Below are 27,105 nucleotides of genomic sequence, written 5' to 3'. Positions count from 1 at the left end.
TAAGTTATAATTTAATAGTATCATTGTTATTTTTGTTTATTTAAGCAGTTTCTTCTTGTGTAATCTTTCACTTTAGCAGTTACTTATTGTGTAACTTGTCTATTTTTACACAACATCTTGTTGTGTAACCCGATATCTTGTTTGTTCTTATGTGGACTGAAAAAAAAAAGCTTTAACAAGCACATTTGTACCAGATTATTTATATAGTGTTTTGAAATGTACACCATATGGACAAAAGTATTTGGCCAAACCTGCAATAACATTGTTTCCTATTACATAGACTTTATTATGAAGTCGGCCCCCCTTTTGCAGCTATAACAGCTTCCACTCCTCTTGGAAGGCTGTCCACATGATTTAGGATTGTTTCTGTGAAAATTCGTGCCCATTCATTCTGTAGAGTATTTATGAGGTCAGACACCGATTTTGGATGGGCTCACAATCTCCGTTCCAGTTCATCCCAAAGGTGTCCATTGGGGTTAAGGTCAGGGCTCTGTGTTAGGGCCAGTCACGTTCTTCCACACTGAACTCATTAAACCATGCCTACAGTATATAGTCCTTGCTTTGTGCAATCATGTTGGAATAGGAAAGGGTCTTCCCCAAAGTGTTGCCACAAAGTTGGAAGCAAAGCATTGTCCAAGATGTCTTGGTATGCTGAACCATTAACCAATGTTGTTAAAATGGGTTCTTCACCTCAGTTTATTTTATTGTGATTCATTACTAGTAACTACTTCAGCACCTCCTAGTAGATGTGGTGTCCCAGAATTGTTATATAAAAGTAAACAGGAAAAAATCTCCTTAAATAATAATCATTCCATAAAGGCAAACGGTGGTTTATTTTAAAGAACATTTGAAGCACATTAATAACCTGAGACCATAAAAGCTTGGTTAAATACAATTGTAACAAACATAACAAGGCACGAAACTTTAGTTCCTCTTAAAAAACTGAACATGAATAAAAATATTCTTTCTCATCCCAAATGATTGATGGGATAACCTGCAGAGAGGAAACAGGAAATAAAGGCAAAACCAGCAGACAAATTAATCAACTGCAGCTAAATGAAGAGAACGCCACTCAATCTATGAGAAGCTTATGTTTTAATAATCACTAACCAGTTAAAAGCCTTTGTTGTTGATGATGTACTTTAATAAAGTCTTAGCATCTTTAAAAGTACCTAAAATTGTCTTTGCAAGGTTGTTTTACCTCAAGTCGTCTGTAGGAGGCCTTCAAACCTCCAGAATCCTTAAGACATATTTATTCTTCAATCTGAGATGATTTCAGCATGCAAATTTAGGTAACTAGTTCTGAAGTAATCTGGGATGTTATTTTTAGGGTTTTAATGAGTCCTGAAGACGTCTCTAATAACTAGCCCTAAAGATTACCTGCGCCAAAGGGATGTACACTTTGTCTTTTTTTAAAGAACTAGCTGATAAAGAAATGAAAATGTACACAGACCTATTGAAAAGGCAGCAAATTAATCAAGACATCATCAGTCAAGACATGTTTGATATAAAATTTTGATTTAAGGTATGGTAACTCACTCACTCTTACTCTCATTTATCGTCTATGCTTTATCCTGTCGCGGGGGGCTGCAGCCTATCCCAGGCATGTGGCGGGGTACACCCTGGACAGGGTCCCAATCATCCGCAGAGCATACACACATTCTCACGCTCATTCACACATTACAGGCAATTTGGAAACACTAATGAGCCTAATCTGCATGTCTTTGGAAACCGGAGAACCTTGGGGGAAAACCCACTAAGCACCAGGAGAACTTGCAAACTCCGACGCGGGAATCAAACCCTCGACCCTGGAGGTGCGAGGCGACATAGCTATAGTAACTGTGCCTTAAATTTGGTAGACATATAATTTTACAAAACAGATTTGTGTGTGTGTATAAAAATCAATGCTTCTGGGTTCTTAAAGTTTTCAGGAATATGGTGCCATTGTCTATTTTAACTAAGATAACAGCAAGTGATAGGACGTGAAAATCAAAGGCGTGAAGATGTCTTGATTCATTTTGGCTGTAAGCAAACCTCATACATCAGGCTATGTTGCTTTAGGTAAATATGGTCAGCTCTATGTTCTAATAGACTCATAACAAAAGGCAAACTGTAAATGATAAACCCTGGAAAATACATGTGGTGTTATTGCAGTTTTAAATCTGCTTTGAATGATTCTAAATGATGTATTAGTTATTGATGAATACATGTCAAACTTCAGAATGTAAAACCAACCAAGTCTATAGTTGCTAAACTATACTGTAGGATATTCATCACAGTGTTTGTGTCAGCAATACTGGGGGCAGTGGTAGCTCAGCTGGTTAAGGCTCTGGGTTACTGATAAGGAGGTTGGCATTTCAAGCCCCCGCTTCACCAAGCTGCCACTGTTGGGCCCTTGAGCAAGGCCCCTCAACTCGGTTTGCTCCAGGAGCACCAAATCATTGCTGTGTAGTATCAATAATTTCACTTTGCAGCAGTGCATATGTGACAAAGAAAGGCTTAACTGCCGCTCGCTGGATGTTTTTCGGTTTTCGCACCATTCAGTGTAAACTCTAGAGACTGGTGTGTATAAAAAAGATATATCACAAAAGATTGTCTGTTTCTGAACTACTCAATCCTGCACTCTCTTGCTATCTTTTGACTTATACAGTATATATATGATATTATGCGTTTGCTGGCTTTGGCTTTGATTGGCTGATTGGATACTTCCATGAACGCTCAGGTTTAAAGGTATTCATAATAAAGTAACCAGTGAGGGTAAATCTTTATGGAGGCTGTATGTGTATGTTAAAGGCATTTAATAACCATTGTTGTTGTAAAATGTTGATATTATCAACTGTCATTGGTTGTAGCTTTGTGAGCGACGTGTGACATGGGTCATGATTGGCTGAGCAAGAGAGAGAGAGAGAGAGAGAGAGAGAGAGAGAGAGAGAGAGCACTGTCATTGGTTGTAGCTGTGAGACAGGTGTCTCTGAGTGACTGCCTGAGTGGCCTGTTCAGGAACCAGACTTGGGTCTGTCAAGATGGATGTGGTGGTGCTGAGCAAGCGGAGGGAACTCAGAACAGCTGGGGGGGAAAGAAGAGAAAGGAAAAAGGAGATAATTACTACTTGTACTGTGAGCTATATTTGTGGCTCTAACATATAATGCTTTCTCCTGTCCTTGCACAGTTATTTCTTCTCCCATCTTGTGCAGTAATTTTTGCACACTTGAATAAATTACACTAAATGACTTATTATGGAATGTTTAGTTTTTATCTGTCTAAACAATTTTCTCTGTATAGGTTTCGTATTTGGAGGGAATATGTTATATATCCAGTAGTGCACTATGTACTTAAAACACTTTTTAAAAGTTCATTAATTCAGCTTGCTGTCCATCTACCTTTATATTATTCCTCAAACCAATAGCTTTATTGTCAAGCTATTCATAGACATTATCCTTCGTATGTTCTGAACTTATCATCAGTGTTGGGTGTAATGCATTACAAAGTACTTGGATTACTTTTTTGATGTAATGAGTAATCTAACGTGTTAGGTCCGCCATTTAAATACTGTTATTTAGTTATATTTTCAAAAATGTAATCCGTTATTCAGAGAATTTATGTAATCCGTGAGCCAGACGGCAGTCATTCCGTTGGTGTGTGTGTGTGTAAAAGTCGTCTTACAAGCCCCACCCCCGATAATCCGCCCCCTCTGTTACTCCTGCTCTTACACCCCTATCTCACCTATGCGGTTTAACTCCGACGTTCTGCCAAGTTCTGCAAGGCCCGCAAGCGTTCTCGAGGACCAGCGCTCGGAATGATGGAAACGTAATCATAGCGAATCATGATGAACCGTACTTACGGCCACCGCGCGAAATCGCGTAGGTGAGTTAGAGGTATTAGAAGTTAACAGATTATGGGCCAAACTTTGCTGAGTGATGATGTTAGAATAATTATAAAGGTCTGGACTAAAACAACATGCATGAGGAATCACAAAGGAGTTTTCGTTTTCTGCAATGAAAAAGGACTCTAACTAGTTATTTTAATCAGAAATAATGCTGTAATGTAACTGATTACTTTTTAATGACAGTCATTTTGTAATGTAATTAGTTACTTGAAAAAGTAATGTCCCCCAACACTGCTTATCAATCTTTCGAAAGAGAGCGAAAGAAGCTTACTGGGTCTGAGAGCAGGCAGTGAGCAGTGCTGGTCCAGCCAGCTGAGCGTGGTGCGACACATCTCCTCCAAACTAGCTGTAGACACCATGACGTTATAGGACTCAAAAAGAGGTTCCATAATCACACTAAACTATATGACGTCAAGTTCAGGAAATTGACACTCACTCTAAATTGACTAAATCATGTCACCTGAGTATATATTGACACTTTCATATACACACACGCACACAAAGCAGTACAAAGGATACAATCCAGAATTTCCAGTTCTGGAGGGTCTGGGCACGGACATACTCTCTAAACCTTTCTCTCATGTGATCGAAGCGCTGGCGAGTGATGGGGACGCCGGTGGCGGGGAGCTGCTGCTGACACACGCTGCACAGCAAAGAGCAGGAACTATGACGATCACGTGTATATAATAAAGTGTACATTTCTTGTTGCTGTTAACACTTGTTATAGCAGTTATATACAGCACTATATTTAGCGGGGGTTACTTAATTTAATGACCCCCTTTATAAATAAAATCATAATTTAAAAAACACATTTTGTATCTACTCGTGTAATCTTTGTGTAATATTAATATTTGTTTTGTGATCTCAACCGTTTAAGTGTAAACATTTTTTTTCAGTTCTTCAGTCCTTCAATTCAGGAAGGGCTCAACTTTCACAGCACTGCAAGTTGTTCATTCAACAATCTTTCTTGTTCCCTGAAAGAAAGATATGAAAGCAAGGAGGATGTCGTACTTGATGGCAGAGTTGAGTGCTAGAATCTCGTCTCGGAGTCTCTGTGCCTCTTCGTGAAGCTGCGATCTCTCCTGCTGCATCTTACTGATGTACTCGGCGGTCTTCTGTAGCGTAGTGGCCTTACTGATCTAAGAAAGAGTGTGTCAGACTGAAACAATCACAGAGACCTATCTCTGGAAGTCAATGTATGCTCAGGGTCTCAGAAATGTCCATTTCTTACATTTTACAAATAGGTCATACTGCTATATTAACAACAGCAGGCTGACGCTATGACATATCAATAAAAATAATAACCAATAAATACATTTTTTGTGAAATTGTGAAATTGAGCATAAAAAATGTAATACCTTAATGCTAGGCTGAGAGCTAAGTGTCGTCACCAGACTGTGTAAAGTGTCAAAACCCAGTTTGATGTTAAACCTCCTCTTCTGCTCAGCGGATATATGAGTGATTCGCCTCGTGTCCGTCTGTAAGAGAAAACGCAATGAGGAACGGTAACATCACACAGAATATATGAACAGTTTGACAGCAAAATGAGATAAATCCATTTTTATTTTGCAGTTTTATTTTAAATGAAGCAAGAACTATTACAAACTTATAGAGTTAAGTATGAGTCACCATACCATTTTTGATAAAAAAAAAAACAAAAAAACATGAAATTTAAAAATTATATATATTAATTATTTGTTTTGTTTTGTTTTTTGTCACAACAGATAAATCAGCACGCGGTTATGTTTGCAGTAATTAAAGTATGCAGTTTAGTATCGATAATATGTTGGTTTAAATGGTTGATTGTTATAATAAGAAATATAACAAATTCATGCTTGGATTGTGATTTTCCTAGTTTTTCTTAATCAGATGGTATGCTCTACACACTCTACAAAGTGGAAAACACAGTGTTTGAAAAAAAATCCAAATTGCATTAGGTCCTATTTTACAGATTGTATTGCAGACGTTAAGCTGTGCATACCAGTCATTTATTACTGCTGGACTGCCATGGTGATAAGGGATTATAAATGCCATTTTCTTGGCTTCAACATTCTTCAAAAATCCACTAAATGCATTTCACTTATTTGCAGCAGCCCCTATTCTGTGAAACTCGTAGTTCTTCTGATCATGTGACTCAAAGAAGAAATGCGTTGGGCTCGTCACGACTTGTCTGCTTTTGCTCAAAGACAGAGCTGCTACCTGTCATGGTTGGCTTAAATGTGGAAGTTTAGCAGTTTTTGAATGTAATGTTTTGTTATAGACAACCTTGTGTGTCACTCACTTACTCATCGTCAATACCGTTTTATTGTGTATTCAGGGTCGCAGGGGGCCTGCAGCCTATCCCAGGAGGCAGGGTACACCCTGAACAGGTTGCCAATTCATCGCAGGGCACACACACTTACTCACACACTACAGGCAATTTGGGAATGCCAATTAGCCTAACCTGCGGGTCTTTGGACTGTGGGAGGAAACAGGAGTACCAGGAGGAAACCCACCAAGCACGGGGAGAATATGCAAACTCCATACACACAGAGACGGGGATCAAGCCTGGACCCTGGAGGTGCAAGGCGACAGTGCTAACCAATACACCACCATGTAAGAAAATTAATTTGCCAAAATGTGAAAAAGACCAAAAATGGCATTTATCGTGTTCTGCTGTCAAACTGTTCATATGTGATTCATACTGTATGGCCGTGTGTTGGTGTATGAGCTTACCCTATTGGGTTCTGTCTTGGTTATTCCAGATAAGGTGTGTGATGATTCAGATGTTTTCTCTGGCGAGATCGTTGGGGACGTCGGGCCAAAATTTCCTGAAAAACTTACTGACATTGAAGAAGCAACAATGGTTAAATAGACAGAGACACATTCCAATTTATGGTGGAAGTGGTATGAGTGTACCTGTTAGACTTGTCCTCTCTGGTGCGTGGATTTGGACAGGGGAGAGTTTCTCAGTCTTGGGGATGAGAAGGGATGAGATGCTAGAGCTGTGAGAGATGTTGGAATGTACCATCATGGGCATCTGGCACTGCAGCGGCACTTCAGCAGGGGGCCAAGGGGGATGCTGGGATACTTGTGAACTTCTTTGGGTCACAGACATACTGCTGGTGGACTGCTGGTTACAAAAGGAAGCTCTACTGTTAGCAAAATGATATTTTAAGGGTTCCTAAAATGCTAGAATTCTGCATAAACATGGCTGAGGCACATCTGTTACATCTGTTTGTAACTAGTCAACTATCTAAATAGGTTTACAACTACAAAAGTTAGTTTATGTTTTTTGTGTTAAAACATAATAGAAATCATCTGATTATAGTGTGTCTCAGTAATAGACAAATACAACCTCAGACAAACAAAAACATATATATTTTTTTCAACGTGCCATTATTTATTCCACGAAAATGAAGTCAAAAAGAACAAGAAAAAAAAACACATGTGGGCAATACTAAGTACCTAGAATAAAACATAGCATTAAAAAGGTGCTACTAACAGTTGAATTTGGCTGTATATGAAATTGGAATTTTATAAGATCATTACATGACTTAATAGGATTACATACTGCTAAGATGGGAGAAGTTGGTCTATGGGATTTCAGCCCAACAAAGGGAGGATCGAAACCTACTGCCGGCTTTCCTAAAAAAAAAACAGTAAAATGAAACATAGAGATTTAAGAACATGCAATTAAAATGTACAAGTTAGTAAATATATATTAACTAAATGGCATACGTTCTTGAGAGCTGGTGGATAAGAGCTTAGCCAGGCAGCTAGTCTGTGTGGGTGGAGCTACAGAAGCATTCGCAGCTGTCGCCATGGAAAACCCTCTAGACCCACCCATTTTTTGCTTGTGCTTCCCTCTGCCCACGGCTACCTGCTGTGGCACAGAGAAGCGGTGGCTTTGGCTAGGCAAAGGTGAAGCCACAGAAGACTGCTGGTAGTCCAGCATTTCTAGCATGGCATAGCTGTGGCCCTCTTGTGGATCTTGTGCTATGACATTCATGGATCCTGTATGTGTAATGACAGTGGGTGTGGTAACGACGCTGCTCCCTGATTGGCTCCCTGAAGCATGTCTGTATTTCAGGCAACTGCTTGAGTAGATGTAGGGGTTCTCCTGAGGCACAGGGGCAGAAGATATGGTTGACGGTCCGACTCCAATGTTTGGGCCACTGTAGGACTGTGGGTATGAGTCCATGCCGTGGAGGACGGCTGGGGAGTGATGGAACTCGCTGTACTCTAAATGACTCTTGAACTTGGGATTGGGGGTCGTTCTGCTGGTATCAAAGGACATCTCAGAGGTCAAAGGTCGGTGTGGATAGCCCGAGCAGGTTAAGCTTGGTGATGAGGAGGGCTGGGGCAGGCTTTCAACTGTCATATTGGGCTGGAGATGACAAAATTATCAGTTACATTGTATTTTAAACAGCAAACATAGCAGTAAGTCATTGTGTATTTGTTTTTTTTATTTAATTGTGCACCTGTGTAATTTGAGATCCTGTGTGTATCTGTGGTGTATTAATCACAGTGGATGGAGTTGGGGGGAAAAGTGAGTTGGACAAACTCTCGAATAAATCATAGTCAGAGTAACCAGACTGTACCAGAGGATGGCCACGGTAGCTTGCAAATATGTCTGCAACAACAAAAACAACAACATCAATATTAGAATTTTATAATTTATGGCTAAATACCAATTAATGGTCTAAAGTTGAAGCATGCACATGGTAATTTGTTTGTCTATAAGCCAGTACAGTTAAACCTTGGATTGCAAGCATAATTCGGTCTGGAAGCATGCTTGTATATCAAAACACTTGTATATCAAAGCAAGTGTTTCTTGTCTCTCATAAGAAATAATGGAAACTCTGATGATTTGTTCCACAACCCAAAAATATTAATCTAAAAAATGTATACCAAATATAAAGTTATAATAAAACAAATAAACCTGTACTTTACCTTTGAAAAGAACTGGTGTTAGACAAAGTAAAAAGCAGGAGAAGTGGGGCTACTGTGTAGGATGACTTTCTCACAAACCCACCCTAACGGAATCACTCCTCTAAACAGATTCATCTCCCATACTGCTAAAGGCTTTTTAACTTTTTTTTCTTTACAGGGGCCGTTGTTGCAGTACAGTTAATAAAGAACAGTCACTACACTAGGACTCACGCTTGTGTGTTGTGATAAACAGGACAGGTTAGTGACGCACGCACACTGAGACAGAGCATGGAAGACGATTATCCACAATCCCACAGGAAAATAGAGAGAAGAACCATTGGCTCAGTTGTGATCACGTGACACTCGGCAGACAAAGCGTATACATACAGTACTACAGTATTCGTTTATCAAGTCTTCACTCTTTTAACAAGTTAAAATGTTTTTTTTTTTATTTGCTCAACTTGCAAGGCACCAACTTGCAGTTACCAAAGTAGGAGTCGTGGCCAAAATTTTTAAAGGTATGTCCTGTATTATACTGTGCACAAAGCAGGTGATGGTAAAGACTCATGGACGTAACACAAAGGCAAATAAAAAAGTACCACATCAAGACAAAATACAAGCAGAAGTATCTAAAACAATTCCACAATTATGTATTAAAAAAAAGGAGTTAACACAAGATAAATTAAGACCGAAAAGTTGAGGCTGAAGAGTTGATGTAATCGATTAAAAAAACAGTATGTCGCAGTTGTCCGGGCTCAAAGCAAATATCACTATTTCATATAAAGTAAAAAAAAAAGGGAATTCTCAAGTGAATTGTGGCAATCTGTGGCAAATTTCTGTACTTGATGTTCATGAAGCAATCAAGCAGCCATGGATTGAGCAAGTGACACCAGAGTACTACAGATGTCTTTTTGACTCGGATCCCTGCCAGATCCAACAGATTTTGAAGCAGGATTTATGATAAATATTTATTATTTTGAAGTAATTTTTAAACATTGTTGTAAAATAAGAAAAACTAATTATTCTTATTATCGTTACTGTTATTATTTTAAAAATATTATTTTTTATTAATATTATTAACATTATTAAAACATTGAAATTCACATTTGTTCCAATACTTTTGGCCAACACTGTATATTGTATTGATTTAATACCTTAAAAGTAGGAATATTTAAGGTTGAATTAAATCACATTTTCAATTTCTATATAAAGTCAGCTTTGGGTTTAGCTCGAGAGAGATCAACTGCATTTCCACTCACATGTCTTTGGCTTTGTTATTTAAGACTTAAATATCTCAAGCTCTTAGCCCACACTTATAAGGATAGTTTAAACAGGGAGAAAGTTCCAGCAGTCAGATCTGCACTCGGATAAACTGCTGCCTCTCTTTTTCTCTTCCTGTGGTGGCCCCCTTAAGATGGCCATTCAGGGTTTACCACATCCCCTTCAACTTCCACATTTCATTCCAGATGACCTCTGACCTGCACCTAACCCTCAGTATAACCTATATATAGAAAAAGCTATAGTGAAACTATTAAATAAATACATTGAAAAAAATATTTGAAAAATAATCATGGTAAAGACGAACATATGATTAAAAGCTTTTTGTTTTTTAAGATGGACAATTTACGAAGAGACTTTTGATGAGTAAGTGTCCGTAGAACACGATGTGAACTTGTGCACTTCCCTAAAAGTTCTTCAGAACCAATATTAATAGCCATTTTTAGTCAAACATAACATAAAAGATGGCATTAATAAACTAGCTTATGCTTTTCTAACAGCCCAATTGACTATTGCATGATTTTTATTTCACTATTGTCCAGTAATTCACTATTTGCAATACATCTATGACAAGCAATTAAAATTAGAAAAAAAATAGAAAGTGATTTATTTTCTTTAATTAATTGGTTATTTGTAAAAGTTTTGCTTAAGTTTTGCTTTAGCAGTTAGGTTTATATTAATTCACTTCTTATCGTTTCTATAACGTCAACCAGGGTATATATAGGAGCTTGTATTGCTCAATATGAACATGATTAAAAATGTGGGGATGGGTTCTTCATGGGTTCTTTCCAGTAACATGACAAGCTGCATGCAAGCTTAGTAACTTCAAAAGAGAGAGAAAATGAGTCTGGTGAATGAACTACTGTTTATATCTGCTATAGTTGTTATACGTTTTTTTCACAACATGGACAAGTCAAACCAGGACTTTTAATAGTATTTCTTGTGAAGGCGTAAAACCGATTTAATTACAGAAGACTTCAAGAACAGTACAGTGATGAATTGTGCAAGAACCCGTACGTCCATGAATGACGATACCGGCCGACGTGGCTTGGAGCCCACTGCTGTCATTCCCGTCAGCATTCCACTGTGACAGTGGAACGTGGAACTTTTTCCCTTGAAAATCAACAGATAATGTCTGTAGGAACTGTACACACAGTGATTCAAGAACATCACTTGCACATTACAGGAACTCAGCTGGGATGTCTGCATTTCAGACATAAGGAAGGCAGTCCGATCATAGCTCCTTCATACTGAGAAAACTTTCTACCTTGATGGTATCCAATTGCTAGCGAAACGCTGGGATAATGACATTAGTGTAGAAGGAGTTTTTACTCTCATAACTTTGTTCTGTTATTGTGAGAAGTCCCAGTTTGATTTAAACAATGCATTTTTCTGTATGAGATATTGTGTAATGTGCTGTTATTGTAAATCATATTGGTAATACTGTAATTACATTCCATTTCACTAAAGACACTGAATTATTACTTAATATTAAAAGATGAATAACTGAGTATTTTTTTTATATGCAAAGATGTTAAAGTAAATATTTCGACCCATGAATGTTTTTGAAAGCATAATATAAACCTGACTTAAATCAGGTCAAGGCTGTAACCAGGACCAAAGTTTCCATGAAGTTCATTTTGTAGAAATGTGTTACAGTTTATATGTAGCAAAATGATTAAAATTATAAATACTGTAGCTAATTCCTGAACTCTATCATTTTCCTTTCATTTTTCTATACATTGTTCTGAGCGTTTTAATTATTTAAGTGAAATATTGCGGTTCATGTTCCAGTGTATTAAAACTCGGACTCGGAAATATCACTATTTCATATAAAGTAGTTTCTGTAAGAAATTGTGAAATTGTAAACTTTTTCTAGTGTCAAAATTTTAACTGAACAAGACTGAAAACTGAAGAAGAAAAAAAAACAAGCACTCCATAAAAAGATGTTACCATATAAAATCTAAAAATACCAAGAAAAGGTCTGGATCTCTTATATAGATTTTTTTATATTGATTTTGCAGTGCAAAAACATTTCAAATATTACAGAGACTGATTAGTATATTGTGTAGTATTGTGTAGTATATATATAATTTTTTTTGGAAGTATACACTGAAAATGGCATAATTGTTAAATAAGTATTATATTAATACATAAATACATTACCAGGGATGTCCATGAGATCGTCCAAGCTGGGCTGAAGTGGAGTCAAACCAGGCTGGATCATATCAGCGTTGCTGGTGTAGGCTGACAGAGTAAGAGCATTTATTACAACATGGATGTTGGCATGTGTGTGTGTGTGTGTGTGTGTGTGTATGCGTGGGTGGGTGGGTGTGGATGTGCATATATGCTCTTTTATTCATACATACTTCCCTGTTTTGGGGGAGCTGTGTCTTCCTGAATTCATTTACATCACACGGTTATTTATTATTAAGTGTATAACATACAGTTATGTGTAAAAAAGTTTTCATATTCAATTTAATTAAATGATGCATATTTCAATGAAAGAAATGGAAAGTGCCTAATTTGTTAAAATTGCTTGTTTATGGAGCAATCTCTTAGCAGCAACCTCATTTCCCCTCTCTTTTGGTCCAACCACTCAGCATTCAGCATCACTAGTATACTGATCACTAAACAACAACAACAACACCAACCAAAAGAGATTTCTCTGAAACTGCTCAGGTACAAGGACTGGACTGAAAAATGAAAGCCAAACACTTCCCTCAATACCACATAAAAATAAACAGGAAAATCTGCCTCTTTGGAAGCAAAATATGAAGAAATGAGGGGTGGATCAAGACTTTTGCACAGTACTGTATGTGAGTGGATTGCGTATCATATTCATCTTCTCTAGTCAGCGATTTTGACTGAAGTTTGCTGAAACAAGTGCTCTCTACATGTTTTACGATTTACAAAGACAGAGTAATGGTTACTCAACAAATGATTGTCGGATGTGTGGGACTGTAGAATAATGAATAATGGGAATAAATAAATGCATTAAATTTTTTTGTGAGATTTCAATGTTATATCATCACTAGATCACAATTTGATCTATAAAATCTATCTAGCTAATTATACATCTACTCAAAATAAACCAACCATATAGGAATCACTTGAGACACAACATTACCACACTGCCGAATCCTTTCCAACCGTTGCAAATTATTCATTTCCAAAAGCAGTAAAGCACAAAGCTCATTGTTAAATGAAAGAACAAGCATCACATTTATTTCACATCACTTTCTATCTTTGATCTTAAATTTTACAGCTCTTTGGCCTTATGGTACTCACTGTTCTGGCGTTCCTCATTCCAAGGGTTTGGCTTCTGGGTCATGGTGAAGAGAGTGTCTGAGATATCTGACAGAAAGCAGTCCAAGTCAAACATATGCACCTCCTCCGTAGACGGTTCTGGCAATGGGTACATCGGATCGGACCATTTCTCCAAGCCAGACTGGCAGACGGGTGTCTGAGGAGTGACAACCAATTTGAAAATACACGTAACTTCATTTTACGGAAGCAAAGCAAAGATGAGCCCAGATACTCAAGCATCAGGAACTCCTCTTTTTTCACTTACTGTATACCTGAGCAACTCAACAGGTAAGTGCATGAAGGTCAGAAACCTAAAAATGCTAAAAATATCACTAGAATCCCTTTGAACACAGATAAGTGTTAACGCATCATGAAATATAAGAGCCTATCCGCTTCCAGTAAGCAAATCCAGGCAACGAAATACTGGTTAGCAGGGGAAGATGGTGGGTTGCTATTGCCTTAAGGGCATTTATTTTGGGGGGATTTGGCTTTCTTGATGATTTTTTTCCTTATGTTATAATTCCACACTTTTTTTAGCAATTGCAAAAAAAAAAAAAAAAAAAAAAACGGCATGTTGTCTTTGTTCAAAGTCACACTAATGTTTTTGGCATCAGGTTGCTCTGACAGTGCTGTCTAGAGTTTTTCCTAGCCACTGTCGCCGTCGCCCTAACAAATAAAGCTATACAAATAAAATTGAATTGATTAAAGCTTTACAAATAAAGCTATAGAAATAAAATTGAATTGAATTGAATTGACAGAACTATGAGAAGTCATTAAATATTTTGTGTAGAATGTAGAATAACATATTGTTCTTCTGGCTTAAGAACTACTTAAATAGCCTAAGATTACAATTCACTTCAGTTTTATTTATATAGCGCTTTTAAGAATTGTAATTTACAGGGGGAAAAAAGTATAAAATGTGTAAGGAAATATGTAGAAATCAAAATGATCAGATCAGTCCCGATGAGGGAGCAGAGGGATACAGTGGCAGGGAAAAAACCCCTGAGTGTGCAATTTGAAGAAACCTTAAGAGGAACTAGACTCAACATAACATTACAAGAACATCTCTACCCATATAGAGACATGTTAATACTACTAATGTACGATAACATTTAGGCATTTGGCAGACGCTCTTATCCAGAGCAACTTACATTTTTATCTAATTATACATCTGAGCAGTTGAGGGTTAAGGGCAACTTGGTGATTGTGGGGTTTGAACCTAGGATCTTCCGAACCATAGTCCAATGCCTTAACCACTGAGCTACCCCTAAATTAGCTAGCTAAACAAACAGTCAAGAAGAGCAACTCTTAATTAAACTATGAGTATTTTCCTTTAAATTGCTGAAAGTTTGCATTTAATTATTAAAGTATTTTTTAACAATGATGAGCAGATCAGACAAACATCATCAGACAACTTTTAACGCTGCAGACACACATAGCACTCTCATGGCTAAGCTCTAAATCCATGCATTATGACCACCAGGGGGAACCACATATGTAGATCTGTGATAAAATGCAAGTACGTAAGTACGTTATTCGGCTCTAGTAGGATATTATGCATAAGGCAGTATATGTATTAACTAATAGTAGCCTATATAGTTAATGTAACACAAATGGACTGAGCGCCCTAAAACTTAAACTGACTGAAGCAGTGGCTCTCAACTCTACATCATACAACAATGCAACCATGCTGACTCAAAAAAATGCCGTCTACAGTATTAGTCAATTCCTTGCATTACGAAAATATTCAAGGTAGCATCACTCCTGCACCTCTAAACACACATATGAACGTAATATGCTACTCACAGCTCAAGCCAGACGCTGATATCCAGTTCCTGTCCCAGTATTACCTCCTACATTTTTACAGTTCTGCATCTCAAACCCAGTATACCAGCAAACAACTCCAACTCCATCCCCGTCTCTTGCATATACACACACACATACACAGACCAAAGCACATGATTTTTATAGGGGAGCCCAAATTCAGCCGGAAGCACCGGCGATTACGTCTCTCCTGACAACACGACTGCCCCCATGCTGTTTGTGTGACCCACACACACAAAAAAAGAGGTAAATTGGATATGTGTTTTACACAAGGTGAAATTAGGTTTGGGGGCGTGAGTGCGTGTGCATACTCGTGAGGAGTTAACGAGTACAATTTAAAACCGACGCACGAGAGACGGACCTCCCCCAGCCCCCCCCAATCATCACCATTATGTTTTTCATTCCTCTCCATGTGCTGACTCTCAACATGAGCAGAGGCAGATTGGCCCTTTTGTTCCTGACCCACTTCCACCCATCATACACTCACGTGCAGAGAGAGGAAGTGAGTCGAAGGCCTCACCTCCATTTCTTCGCATATGGTGACTTTGGAGAAAGAAAGAAATGTTAATACAAACTTTGTGTATGGAAAACAAATGTCAGATCACCTTTACACGCACAGGGGTTAACCCAAATACTACACTGTGGGCGCATCTAAGTGATGTGTGTGACACATAACTGCTAAAACTACTGTACAGTATTTGTACTTTAGGTAATGCTAGCACATAGCTTAGCAAGCCACTTACATCAACAGTAAGGCTACAGAGAAAAGACATTTCAGCATCACAGTCTTAATTTATAGTGTTTTGTTCTGACATTTAGTTAAATCTAATGCCGTCAATCGATTAAAAAAATTTTTTATCTAGTTAAAAATGTAAGTCGCTCTGGATAAGAGTGTCTGCCAAATGCCTAAATATAAATGTACGTCAATGTAAATGTATCCAAGATTTCCTTATCCATACATTTGTATTTCATAATCAGTGTTGGAGTTAAAGTAAAGTTAGAGTACTTGGATTACTTTTTTGATGTAACGAGTAATCTAACGCATTAGGTACTCAGTACTTTAAGTACTCAGTTTTTTAGTTATATTTTCAAAAATGTTATCCGTTATTCATACAATTTATGTAATCCATGAGCCAGACAGCAGTCATTCCATTAGTGTGTGTGTGTGTGAAAGTCGTCCTACAAGCCCCGCCCCCGATAACCCAGCCCCCTCTGTTAATCCTGCTGTTATACCCATATCTCACCCATGCGGTTTAACTCGCAGTGAGAAGCGGAGCCGCCGCGAGTGACAGCCCGGCGATCCCAAAGTTCCGTGAGAACCGGCGCGTGGAAAGATGGAAACCTAATCACTGCGGCAAAACATGCTGTGAATCATGATGAACCGTACTTACGGCCACCGCACGAAACCGCGTTGGTGAGATAGGGGTATTAGTAGTTCACTACTAAATCTTGTGTTCTAGGTCTTGACTAGAACAACATGCATGAGGAATTGAACAGTGCGTTGTGGGTGCATCTGAGGTACGTGTGTCGCGATGGAAGATTTTCCCATAAATCCAAAAAGCACTCCCGATGCTCTCAGCACCTCACCGCTTGTTAATATTTTCCCCTCAAGCAAACTATTGTGGTCATATCCACCTGAACGAAAACAACACGTTTGCATTTTCTGCAAGTGGGTCACCTTTGATTAAACAGCACTGAAACTGATTTAGTGTATCTCTGAGAAACAGACACAACAGAAGAGGAGATTGGCCCTTTTGTCACCAAGAGCAATCAAGTGACTTGTTTTCTCACCAATATGCGCTGCTGTGACGCAAGTGGAGTGCTGTGTTTACGTTTTTTTTCCACGTTCGCTCTCCCGTTTCTTTCTTTACAGATCACACACTCTGACTCTTTGACCAGCTGAGCAATGCAAAGTCTGATCTATTAATATCTAACTGGAGAAGGGTGCAAAAGCAAACTGCGCTGATAACCTACTAAAACTAATACAGTAACGTAAGGACATTGATCTGCATAAAGGGACTGACTACCACATGACCTACTAGAGCCAGTGAGATGATAAAAATGGTTTGTAGGACACTAACTATCTGTAAATGATTTAGCCAGTCAGTGGTTCTGTTACTTCCTGATGAACCGTTTAATGGAAAATTTTATCTAAGCTTTGTCCTGGCATGGTCTTGATCCATAAAACCAGACGTAAATCAATCACAGGTATCATCCATCCCTAAGCTGCTCCACAGACTACAGAATTTACATTTTAGATCCGGTGGTGCCATCAAGTGCGTTAACTCATGCTGTCACCACCCTTTGTCCATGAAACGTGGCCTGCAAAAAATATGAATGAACACAATGGAAGATCACTTAAACACCTGGTGAAGTTGCATCGATAAAAAAATTACCAGTAGAAATAACAGCTATGTTAAATAGTTAAATTTGCTGGGGACATAAAGATTGGACTTTGAGTCAATGAAACTAATAAAAAATCCCAGTATTTTAATCTTGGAAATGAGACAATTCTGTGTCTTCAAAGGGCCTCGTGTACATTTTATAAATATGTCTTTTGTAGGTTCTTAGGAATTTAAATTAATTAAATACATAAATAAAAAAGGAGTACACAGTGGCATCACTGCATGGGCGCAAGGGTATGGGTGATACCATCAATGAGAATGACACCAAAACGACGGTCTATGAATTTATTCTTTTTATTTAAATATTTTATCCTTAGGTTTTTAATTCTTTGTAACTCATTGTAAGAGTCTAGTAATTTGTATGTGTAAGAATCTAGCAAAAGAGCCTCTGGACGAAAAAGAGTAAATTATATTTTAAAAATTCTGTATTTAATTATTTAGATTCCTAAGAATCTGCAAAAGACATATTTACAAAATGTATGCGAGGGCCTTTGGATACGCAGGATTGTCTCGTTTCCAAGATTAAAATACTGGGATTTTTTTATTAGTTTCAGTGAGCCAGATAATTTGTCTCAGTTCACAAAAGTTTTTTTGCAATAATTCTCAATATTTTGACCTAATTGTTATTCTTCTGGTGGCACGGTGGTGTAGTGGTTAGCACTGTCGCCTTGCACCTCCAGGGGCCAGGTTCGATTCCTGGACAGGCTCGATTCCCGTCTCTGTTTGCGTGTTCTCCCCGTGCTTGGTCATTCTGCTTTATCTGCCTTGTTTCATAAAGAGGTACTATGGTTTTCTAATTAACAATATAACATTACATTGTATTTTATACAAAACATCTAATTACTTTATTCATCTTTAATAACCCTTACCTAGTCAGGGACATAACTGTTTAAGCAGCAAGGTATTTATAAATATTCATAAAAATATAAAAGGTAGGTTTATATATATAGCAGTTCTGTTAAATTTGATAGCTTTCTGACATGGACTTGTTTCTTCAGCATTGTCCACATGTTCTCAATGGGGTTTAAGTCCGGACTTTGGGAATGTCATTCTAAAACCCTAATTCTTGTCTGATTTAGCCATTCCTTTACCACTTTTGATGTGTGTTTGGGGTCATTGTCCTGTTGGAACACCCAACTGCGCCCAAGAGCCAACCTTCTGGCTGATGATTTTAGGTTATGTTGAAGAATTTGAAGGTAATCCTCCTTATTTATTATCCCATTTACTCTCTGTAAAGCACCAGTTCTATTGGCAGCAAAACAGCCCCACAGCATAATACTACCACCACCGTGCTTGATGGTAGGCATGGTGTTCTTAGGGTTAAAGGCCTCACCTTTTCTCCTCCAAACATATTGCTGGGCATTGTGGCCAAAAAGCTTGATTTTTGTTTTGTCTGACCACAGAATTTTCCTCCAGAAGGTCTTATCTTTGTCCATGTGATCAGCAGCAGACTTCAGTCGAGCCTTAAGGTGCCACTTTTGGAGCAAAGGCTTCCTTCTTGCACGGCAGCCTCTCAGTCCATGGAGATGCAAAACACACTTGACTGTGGACAATGACACCTGTGTTCCAGCAGCTTCTAATTCTTGGCAGATATGCTTTTTGGTGATTCCCGGTTGACTCTTCACCCTCCTGACCAATTTTCTCTCAGCAGCAGGTGATAGCTTGCATTTTCTTCCTAATCGTGGCAGTGACAAAACAGTGCCATTCACTTTATACTTACAAACAATTGTTTGCACTGTTGCTCTTGGGACCTGCAGCTGCTTTGAAATGGCTCCAAGTGACTTTCCTGACTTGTTTAAGTCAATAATTCGCTTTTTCAGATCCATGCTGAGCTCCTTTGACTTTCCCATTGTAGCGTTGGTGGGCGTTTGTATCCAAAGAGCCCTATTTAAATGGCCTAAGAGAAGCCACCAGCTGAAGTCACTCATAATCACTCACAAGAAGTTAAGAGGCCATGCTATGAAGCTCATTTCACTGACACAACTTTCTAAGTCACCAAAATTACTAATTCATGTTGCTGTATGTATATTTTTGACCTAGCAGATGTGATCACTTTTTTTTGTTAACCCATTAAAGTGTCATAAAATAACCAAACTTCATGAATGTTTTTTGTGAACAAGAAGTATCTGTTCCAATCACTTTATCAGAGAAAAATCAGAGTTGTAGAAATAACGGGGAACTCAAGAGAGCCATGATATATACTGTGTGTGTGTGTGTAATATATATATATATATTTAAACATAAGCTCATTCTTCAGCACTGGCTTGCTAATTTAACACTTAATCTGAGGGGCTACAACAAATTTTGTAGTTACATCATCCCCAAATAGTTTGCATATTGTATGCCCAGATTTGCAGATGTGTGGCCTGCCGCTAGGGGGCGCGCACAGCAAAGACAATTTAATGATGGAAAACTTGATGCAATACATGAAAAAAAAAAAATTGAAAGGTTTGGATTGCTTATTTGCATGCTTCATTGCAAGTATTAATAAAAATTTCAATGTGCCCTTCAATCAGGCTTCCCATAAATCCTTAGAGGTAAATATCATATTAATTGTTGTAAATAGAGAAATTCTAAAGTCTATTTAATTAGTTTATGAATTATCTTCATTATCTGTTTCTCATCACTAAGAAAAATTTGTAAAGATGGGTCACATTTTGCTTTATTATTATTATTATTATTATTATTATTATTATTATTAATAGTAGTTGTTCTTATATTCTTTTGGTTTGTGTTTTGTATGTTTTTCCTTTTGATAATGCTGACAATATTGCATTGTATTTTATTGTATTCTGTTTGTCATGTAATAATTTTAAAAATAATAATTTTACATTATTAAATTGTGATTAAATTAAACTATGATTCATTCATAGACATACTCTCTGTCTGTATCTGTCTCTTTGTCTCTCTCTCTCTCACACACACACACACACACACACACACACACAAATGCATGTATCCATGTACAGTCATGGCCAAAAGTTTTAAGAATGACACAAATACTGTATTCATTTTCACAAAGTCTGCTGCTTCAGTGTTTGTAGATCTTTTTGTCAGATGTTACTATGAGATACTGAGGTGTAATTACAAGCATTTCATAAGAGTGTTAAAGCCTTATATTGACAATTACATTAAGTTTATACAAAGAGTCTTAATTCAAGTGTTTTTTTTTTTTCAAGTCCTTTGCAATTCGCCCTGTCGTGCTGTCAATCAACTTCTGGGCCACATCCTGACTGATGGCAGCCCATTCAGGCATAATCAGTTTTTCCTTCCGCCTCTGCATAAACATCCTGCATAAACTTAATGTAATTGTCAATAAATCCTTTGACACTTTGAAAATGCTTGTAATTATACTTTAGTATACCACAGTAACATCTGATAAAAAGATCTAAAAAACAGTGATGTAGCAGACTTTGTGAAAATTAATATTTGTATCATTCTCAAAACTGCTGTAGAGCTAGCCAGGGAATTGGTCCTCAGTGACTGGTTCATAAAAAAAAAAAATATATATATATATATATATATATATATATATATATATATATATATATATATATGAAAAATATAACTTATATAAAAATATTTTTTGTATGATCTCACAATAAATATTCACATTTCTTCAACCCTTATGATAATAACACGAATCAGAGCGTGTATGTGTTCCTTACTCAGTACAATGCTCTGGCTTTTTTTATTATAGTGTTCATTTCCCTAAGTGACACTGATATATCTAAGTAATATAATAAGAATTTTCAAACTGATCTCAGAACAGCCGTTTGAAAATAAATCTACTACCACTGCAGCTTTAATTCTTACCGTCTGAAGAACAGGCACGTGATCTTTATGTTTCTAAAAGAAAAAAAGAAGACATTTTTGTTTTTTTGATTCATACACACATTTACATATATAATATGAAAACATGCCATTAGTATGCTACGAGTATGCTGGCATACACAAGTACGTAATCCATGCAGTGTTTTTCCTAGGGCCACTGTGCCAGCCTCTTACCCTCTTCTTGTAGTAAATCCTCCATTTGTGATACTCTTTTATTACCACTTCTATCCGTCGCTTCCAGTAACTGCCCTCCAGCACAATTGCCTGGAAGTCGAAATACACACACAGCTGCATTACCAAGTGGGTATAACAAACCGACGTGATGATTTATTTCAGGGATTCAAAGTACAAACTGCCTCTTGAGATCATTTAAAATTGTTAAAATGTCTACAACATGCAAATATACTGTAGCAAGATTATGCTTTGTTTATTGCGTGTGTTTAATGTGAGTTACCTCAGGATTGCGATGAGCATCTGCCTCAGACCCCTCCAACGGAGTGATGAACCCACACACTGGATTTTTTCTTTTTTCCACATCTAAATATTAATAAAGGATTAAAATGATAAACGTTTGTCTATTTAAAAATCTAAAGCTGTTTAAGCATTGATATAGTAAAGCTGTTTGCTGGGCGATCTGTGTTTAATATTTATAAAAAGAGACTCCAAATGGAAAAAATGTTCCATAGAATTTCTATAGAATTTTTTTAGTTTCAGTAGGAATTCTGCTAGATTCTAATTATAGGGCTTTTGCCAAGATTCACGTTCTACAGAATTTATACATCAAACTCTACAGATCTACAATGGGACTCTATAAAACTTCTGCTATGAGATGCATGCTCTGTAGCATTCTACTAAGGATGGGAATCACCGAGGACCACCCGATACAATATTATCACGATACTTAAGTGCCGATTTTATTTGTATTGCCGGTTATATTTTATTCTATAAGTTTTATAAATATCCCGATCCAATATAAAAAAAATTCTCAGGTTTCGTTACAATTCTAAACAAACAGCAAATAATTTGCCCCTACCACACAGGATGCAATTCTGCCTGCTAGTGTGTGAATAGTTTAGAGCACGCCACCTGTAGGATTTTAGAGGAATGGCAACAATTTAAAAATCTATATTTTTTTATTATTTAAAAAATAAATAAATTATTTTGGAGTCAGTGTAGCGATATATATGAATTGATATATGAATTGCCACAAGAATTGTCAAAGAATCACGATACGTCACTAAATTGACCCAAACTAACTAAAGTTCTATAGGATTTTTTCTAGTAACTTCTTTTCCTATATATCTTTTTAGATAAAACTTGTTCTTTAGATTTCTATAGAACATTTTTACATTTTAGTCAACTGTTTAGTTTTAACAGTCAACAGGTTTACTGACACAGAGAACATTGTGCACTTTTCAATTTCTCAGTAACATGAAAAAAAAAAAGCGAGTGCCTGGTGAAAGAACAACTGTGTATAACTGGTTTTACAGACATTACAAAAGCCAAACTATTAATGGATAAAAAAATTATGATAATTAATGAATAACTTGATGCGCCATAAAATTTATAAAATATTTAAGAAGATGCTATTACTAGAAAACAATCAATCATATTAATGAATTTCTTAAATAATTAGATAATTATCAATCAATTTTTTAAATGACAGTATTTTCACATAACAGCATGCCCTGTCTTGGTTTATTTTTTTTCCTTAATATCACAATTCTTAAATCCAGAAAAAGTGAACAATCATTCTTTAGTAAGATTTTCTTTCTTTTGACACTTTGAGCTCACAAAGCTGGTATGTTTGGTGTTTCTCAGACTACAAGAGCTTACACTGAATGAACCAGGCTCTCCAGATGCCATTATTCAGACGGATTTTATCCCTCCACAGCAGCCTCAGACCTTTGAAAGATTTCCACTTAGGAGACACAATCTTCCCGCTGCAGAGAGAGAAAGAGAGAGAGAGTGAGAGAGAGAAAAAGAGAGAGTGAGTGTGTGTGTGAGAGAGAGAGCTCTATAAAATTAATTTCACTTTATCTGTTCCTAACACTCAAGGCAGTTTTGTTGCCACTGTTGTGCCATATCTAGGCAATAATCACACACCTGCAATTAAGCACTACCTCTGTGGCTCATCTGGCCACATGTTTTCTGCACTTTTTCCTCATCCTTCCAGTGCATTTAACACCCTCATGACACAAAGGAGGTGCTGAAAGCTCAGTTCAGCCTGTTGCTAGGACCTTATAAAGGATGATAGTCGAGGAGCATCAGGTAAGAACATTATGAGCACACATCTGATGGCCAGGAAGCCCTTTAGCTCAAAAATGTGGGAATAAATAGATTCAGGACCTATATGTGATATCTGAGGCTAAATAAACTCATGGCCAGGGATGGGAGATCCAGTGATCCAGTGTATAACCATGAATCATGATGATGCAAAAGACAAGTGAAAAACCTTATCACGGACAAGGTCATGTTAATAAAACTCTAGGTAGAATAAAGGGAAAGTAAAGATAGCATGCATAGCATTACAGGTAAAGTTGGGCAATATGGTGATATGCTATTGATATTGTGATTAGCTCTGTTGCAATGTCATTATTTCTTTCTAAAAATATGCATTGTTTGTATATAAAACTCAACAACTCATATATCAAATATTGCTCATTGCTGAGGTTCTGGATGATTTTTTGTTGTTGTTGTTAAACAAAAATATCATTTAAAATGTTCTGAGCAAACCTAATAATCCTGAAAAGTATATTAACTTGTAAAACACACTGGGCTATATTATATTATATTATATTATATTATATTATATTATATTATATTATATTATATTATTATTTTATACTGTGTATGTGCATGCACGTAAGAGGGGAGAGACACTTAGGACAACACAGCCTGCAGTTTAAATTTCATCAGTCTTAAGAGATGGCCTCAAAAGAAAGCAAAGGAGAGAGAGAGAGAAAGAGAGAGAGATTGAGACTTTTATCCTAAACTCAGTTACACTATAACCCCTGCCTGACTGTTTCACTGCCAAATGCTGCCAAAGTCCATCTCCCTCGCTGTGTGTTTTCACTACAGTTTCTCTATCAGACATGTCACAGCTGTTTCGAAAACGCTGCTGCACTTACTCCAGACTCAACCGGATCCAAAAAAAAAAAAAACTTGTACTGCAGTTAATAACCTTCCTGTAGTATCAAACAGTGATAGAGGTAAACAAGTCCTTGAAAAGCATGATGACATAATACAGCAATACACACACGTACATAAAATGTGCCAAGGAAATAAGCACTACCATATCACCCCATTGCTTACGAAAGATTTTGACCTTCCCTTCTGAACATTACAGCAGAAATCGTCACTCGTCAGACCAGGCAATGTTTTTCCAATCATCTGTTGTCCAATTTTGGTGAATTGTAGCCTCAGTTTCCCGTTCTTAGCTGACAGTAGTGGCACCCAGTGTCTTCTGCTGCTGTAACCCATCTGCTTGAAGGTTAGACGTGTTGTATGTTACCTGAGTAACTGTCGCCTTTCTATCAGCTCGCACCAGCTTGACATTCTTGTCTGCCTCTTAGTGGATATTTTTTGTCCTTCAGACTATTCTCTGTAAATCTTTGCGATGGTTATGCGTGACAATCCCAGATCAGCAGTTTTAGAAAACTGACACCAATAACCATCCCATGTTCAAAATCACAAAAATCACCTTTCTTGATGCCTAAATAAACTGAGTCGCTGCCATATGATTAGCTGGTTAGATAATTGGGTTATTGAGCAGTTGAACAGGTGCACCTAATGAAGTGGTCTGTGAGTAAACTGTATATATATAAACTAAGCAATGATATTTAATCAAATTTTACAGTACATTATGACATATAAGTAAAATATTACATTTATTACATTATGACAAGTATAATAATATTAATATATTATTATTATAGAGTTATAATAATGATGTGATACAATTATCTAATTGTCTACTAATAATTTTTTATTAACAAAAAACAGTTTTGCATGCCAAATCACTGATCATCACTCCCATACGTGTGTCCTTCCAAAACTGTTGTAAGCAGACAATAAAATATCTTTGTATGTTGTAGCATTACAATTTCCGTTTACCTGAACTAAGAAGTCCAAATCCGTTCTAGCATGACAATAAACCTGAGCACAAAGCGCAGTAACAGTAACATCTGGAATAGGATCTTCCAACAAGCATGCATTGTATGGGTGTGATGTCTACAAACTTTTGCTCATATATCATAGGTAAGGTGAGGTCAGGTGACGTGACGTGAGAAAAAAATAAATTGTCATTTATCTTAACAGTCCTTGTTAAATTTCTTAAGAAATGTGACATTTGTGTCGACAGAGATAGGTGTAGAAAGGTGTATTACCTAGGCATGTTATTACTCACTCACTCATCATCTATACCGCTTTACCCTGTATACAGTATCTCCTATCCAGGAGGCTCTGTACACACTGGACAGGGTGCCAATCCATCACATATACACACACTTACTTACACACTACGGGCAAGTTAGCCTAATCTTCATGTCTTTGGACTGTGGGAGGAAACCGGAGCATCAGAAGGAAACCAACCAAGCAAAGGGAGAACATGCAAACTACGGTATATGCACACAGACCAGAGACGGGAATCGAACCCAGACCCTAGAGGTGCAAGGTGACAATGCTAATATTGTTGTTTCTGACAGTAGGCTATAGAAAGCCTAATAATCCTTACATTTATCATAAAATAGAAATAAATGTCTAAAGACTATTTTTGACTATTTTAGATCTCACACTTTTATGTAGTTTGGTGCTTAATTGATTGCAGCATTGAAGGTTTTGGTCTCTTGACCTATATCCTGAAGATAAAGGTGCTGGATTCTGTGTGTGTGTGTGTGTGCATGCTGTTACCTATAGGCCAGTGTCATGCACTCGAACAGGCGTGTGAGTGTTGGGTCGATGCTCAGTCTCCCGGAGCTGAACGGCCCGAAGCTGTAGGTCTGACAGCGCGGCTTGTTCACCGTGTCGAAGTCGTAATAACTTCTCTTCCTGCGCGGTTCTGGGTCGCTGTGCGGTGAGGAGACCATGAAGTGTCCGCTGTGGATCACCTGCGCGCGCCGCACTGTCTCCGCGCTCGTGCCCGAACCGGCCGGTCCCGCCTGAGTCGGCGCGTCGTCCTGCTCCGAATCGGACTCCGACTCGGCGATCTGAGGCTCCGTCGGCGGCTCGGAAAACTTCTCCAGCTTTGCCATCCTCACCTCCGTACGCTCTCGTCTTACCCGGCTGTGAGCAGCTCGGCGCCGTTACGAGTGACAGGTCTGCGGACAGGGCCACGCCTCGCTCGCGCGCTCTGCCTCGCAGTCAAAGGTCGCAAAAGTTGGCCGGAGGATTCTCGAGGAGCTCATGGACATTGGAGCAGGATTGCCTTTAAAAATGTGAGCTTTAAAAAAAGAAAAAAAAACGAGTCCTAGCGCTTGCAAGGTTGCACAATGTCAACAGTAACCTCTGTCCCGGGCAGTCAGTTGGACTTTATTGACATGATGACAACCCCCGATCCCCCCCCCCCAAAAAAAAAAAATAATAATAATAATTTATTAATTAGGTCTAACCAACAAGATAACCTTTAAGCTTTAAGCACTTTCCATGGAATACAAT

At 37.7% G+C, this 27,105-nt stretch overlaps 1 protein-coding gene across 1 annotated transcript; it reads right to left on the bottom strand.

The window, feature by feature from the left end:
* Nucleotides 1–814: 814 nt before the first annotated feature.
* LOC128511824 (carbohydrate-responsive element-binding protein) lies at nucleotides 815–26,871 on the bottom strand. The gene is made up of 17 exons (XM_053484816.1): nucleotides 26,362–26,871; nucleotides 23,287–23,393; nucleotides 21,905–21,987; nucleotides 21,625–21,714; nucleotides 21,433–21,465; nucleotides 13,370–13,544; nucleotides 12,245–12,325; nucleotides 8,350–8,501; nucleotides 7,607–8,255; nucleotides 7,440–7,513; nucleotides 6,785–6,998; nucleotides 6,602–6,708; nucleotides 5,245–5,364; nucleotides 4,898–5,025; nucleotides 4,406–4,529; nucleotides 4,158–4,287; nucleotides 815–3,066 (listed from the first exon to the last, which is right to left on the bottom strand). Exons 1-17 carry the CDS (start codon nucleotides 26,700–26,702, stop codon nucleotides 2,942–2,944), a joined length of 2,733 nt encoding a protein of 910 aa, XP_053340791.1. The 5' UTR covers nucleotides 26,703–26,871; the 3' UTR covers nucleotides 815–2,941.
* Between the last annotated feature and the right edge of the window lie 234 nt (nucleotides 26,872–27,105).

Source organism: Clarias gariepinus, chromosome 24 (genome assembly GCF_024256425.1).
Source record: "Clarias gariepinus isolate MV-2021 ecotype Netherlands chromosome 24, CGAR_prim_01v2, whole genome shotgun sequence".
NCBI lineage: Eukaryota > Metazoa > Chordata > Actinopteri > Siluriformes > Clariidae > Clarias > Clarias gariepinus.
This window is presented reverse-complemented; position numbering and strand designations above follow the sequence as displayed.

Coding starts and splice junctions, on each gene's coding strand:
- LOC128511824 (XM_053484816.1), bottom strand. CDS start 26,702: ATGGCAAAGCTGGAGAAGTTTTCCGAGCCGCCGACGGAGCCTCAGATC. Junction 21,715..21,904: donor ATGCTCATCGCAATCCTGAG/GTAACTCACATT, acceptor TTCGACTTCCAG/GCAATTGTGCTGGAGGGCAG. Junction 7,514..7,606: donor ATCCACCAGCTCTCAAGAAC/GTATGCCATTTA, acceptor TTTTTTTTTTAG/GAAAGCCGGCAGTAGGTTTC.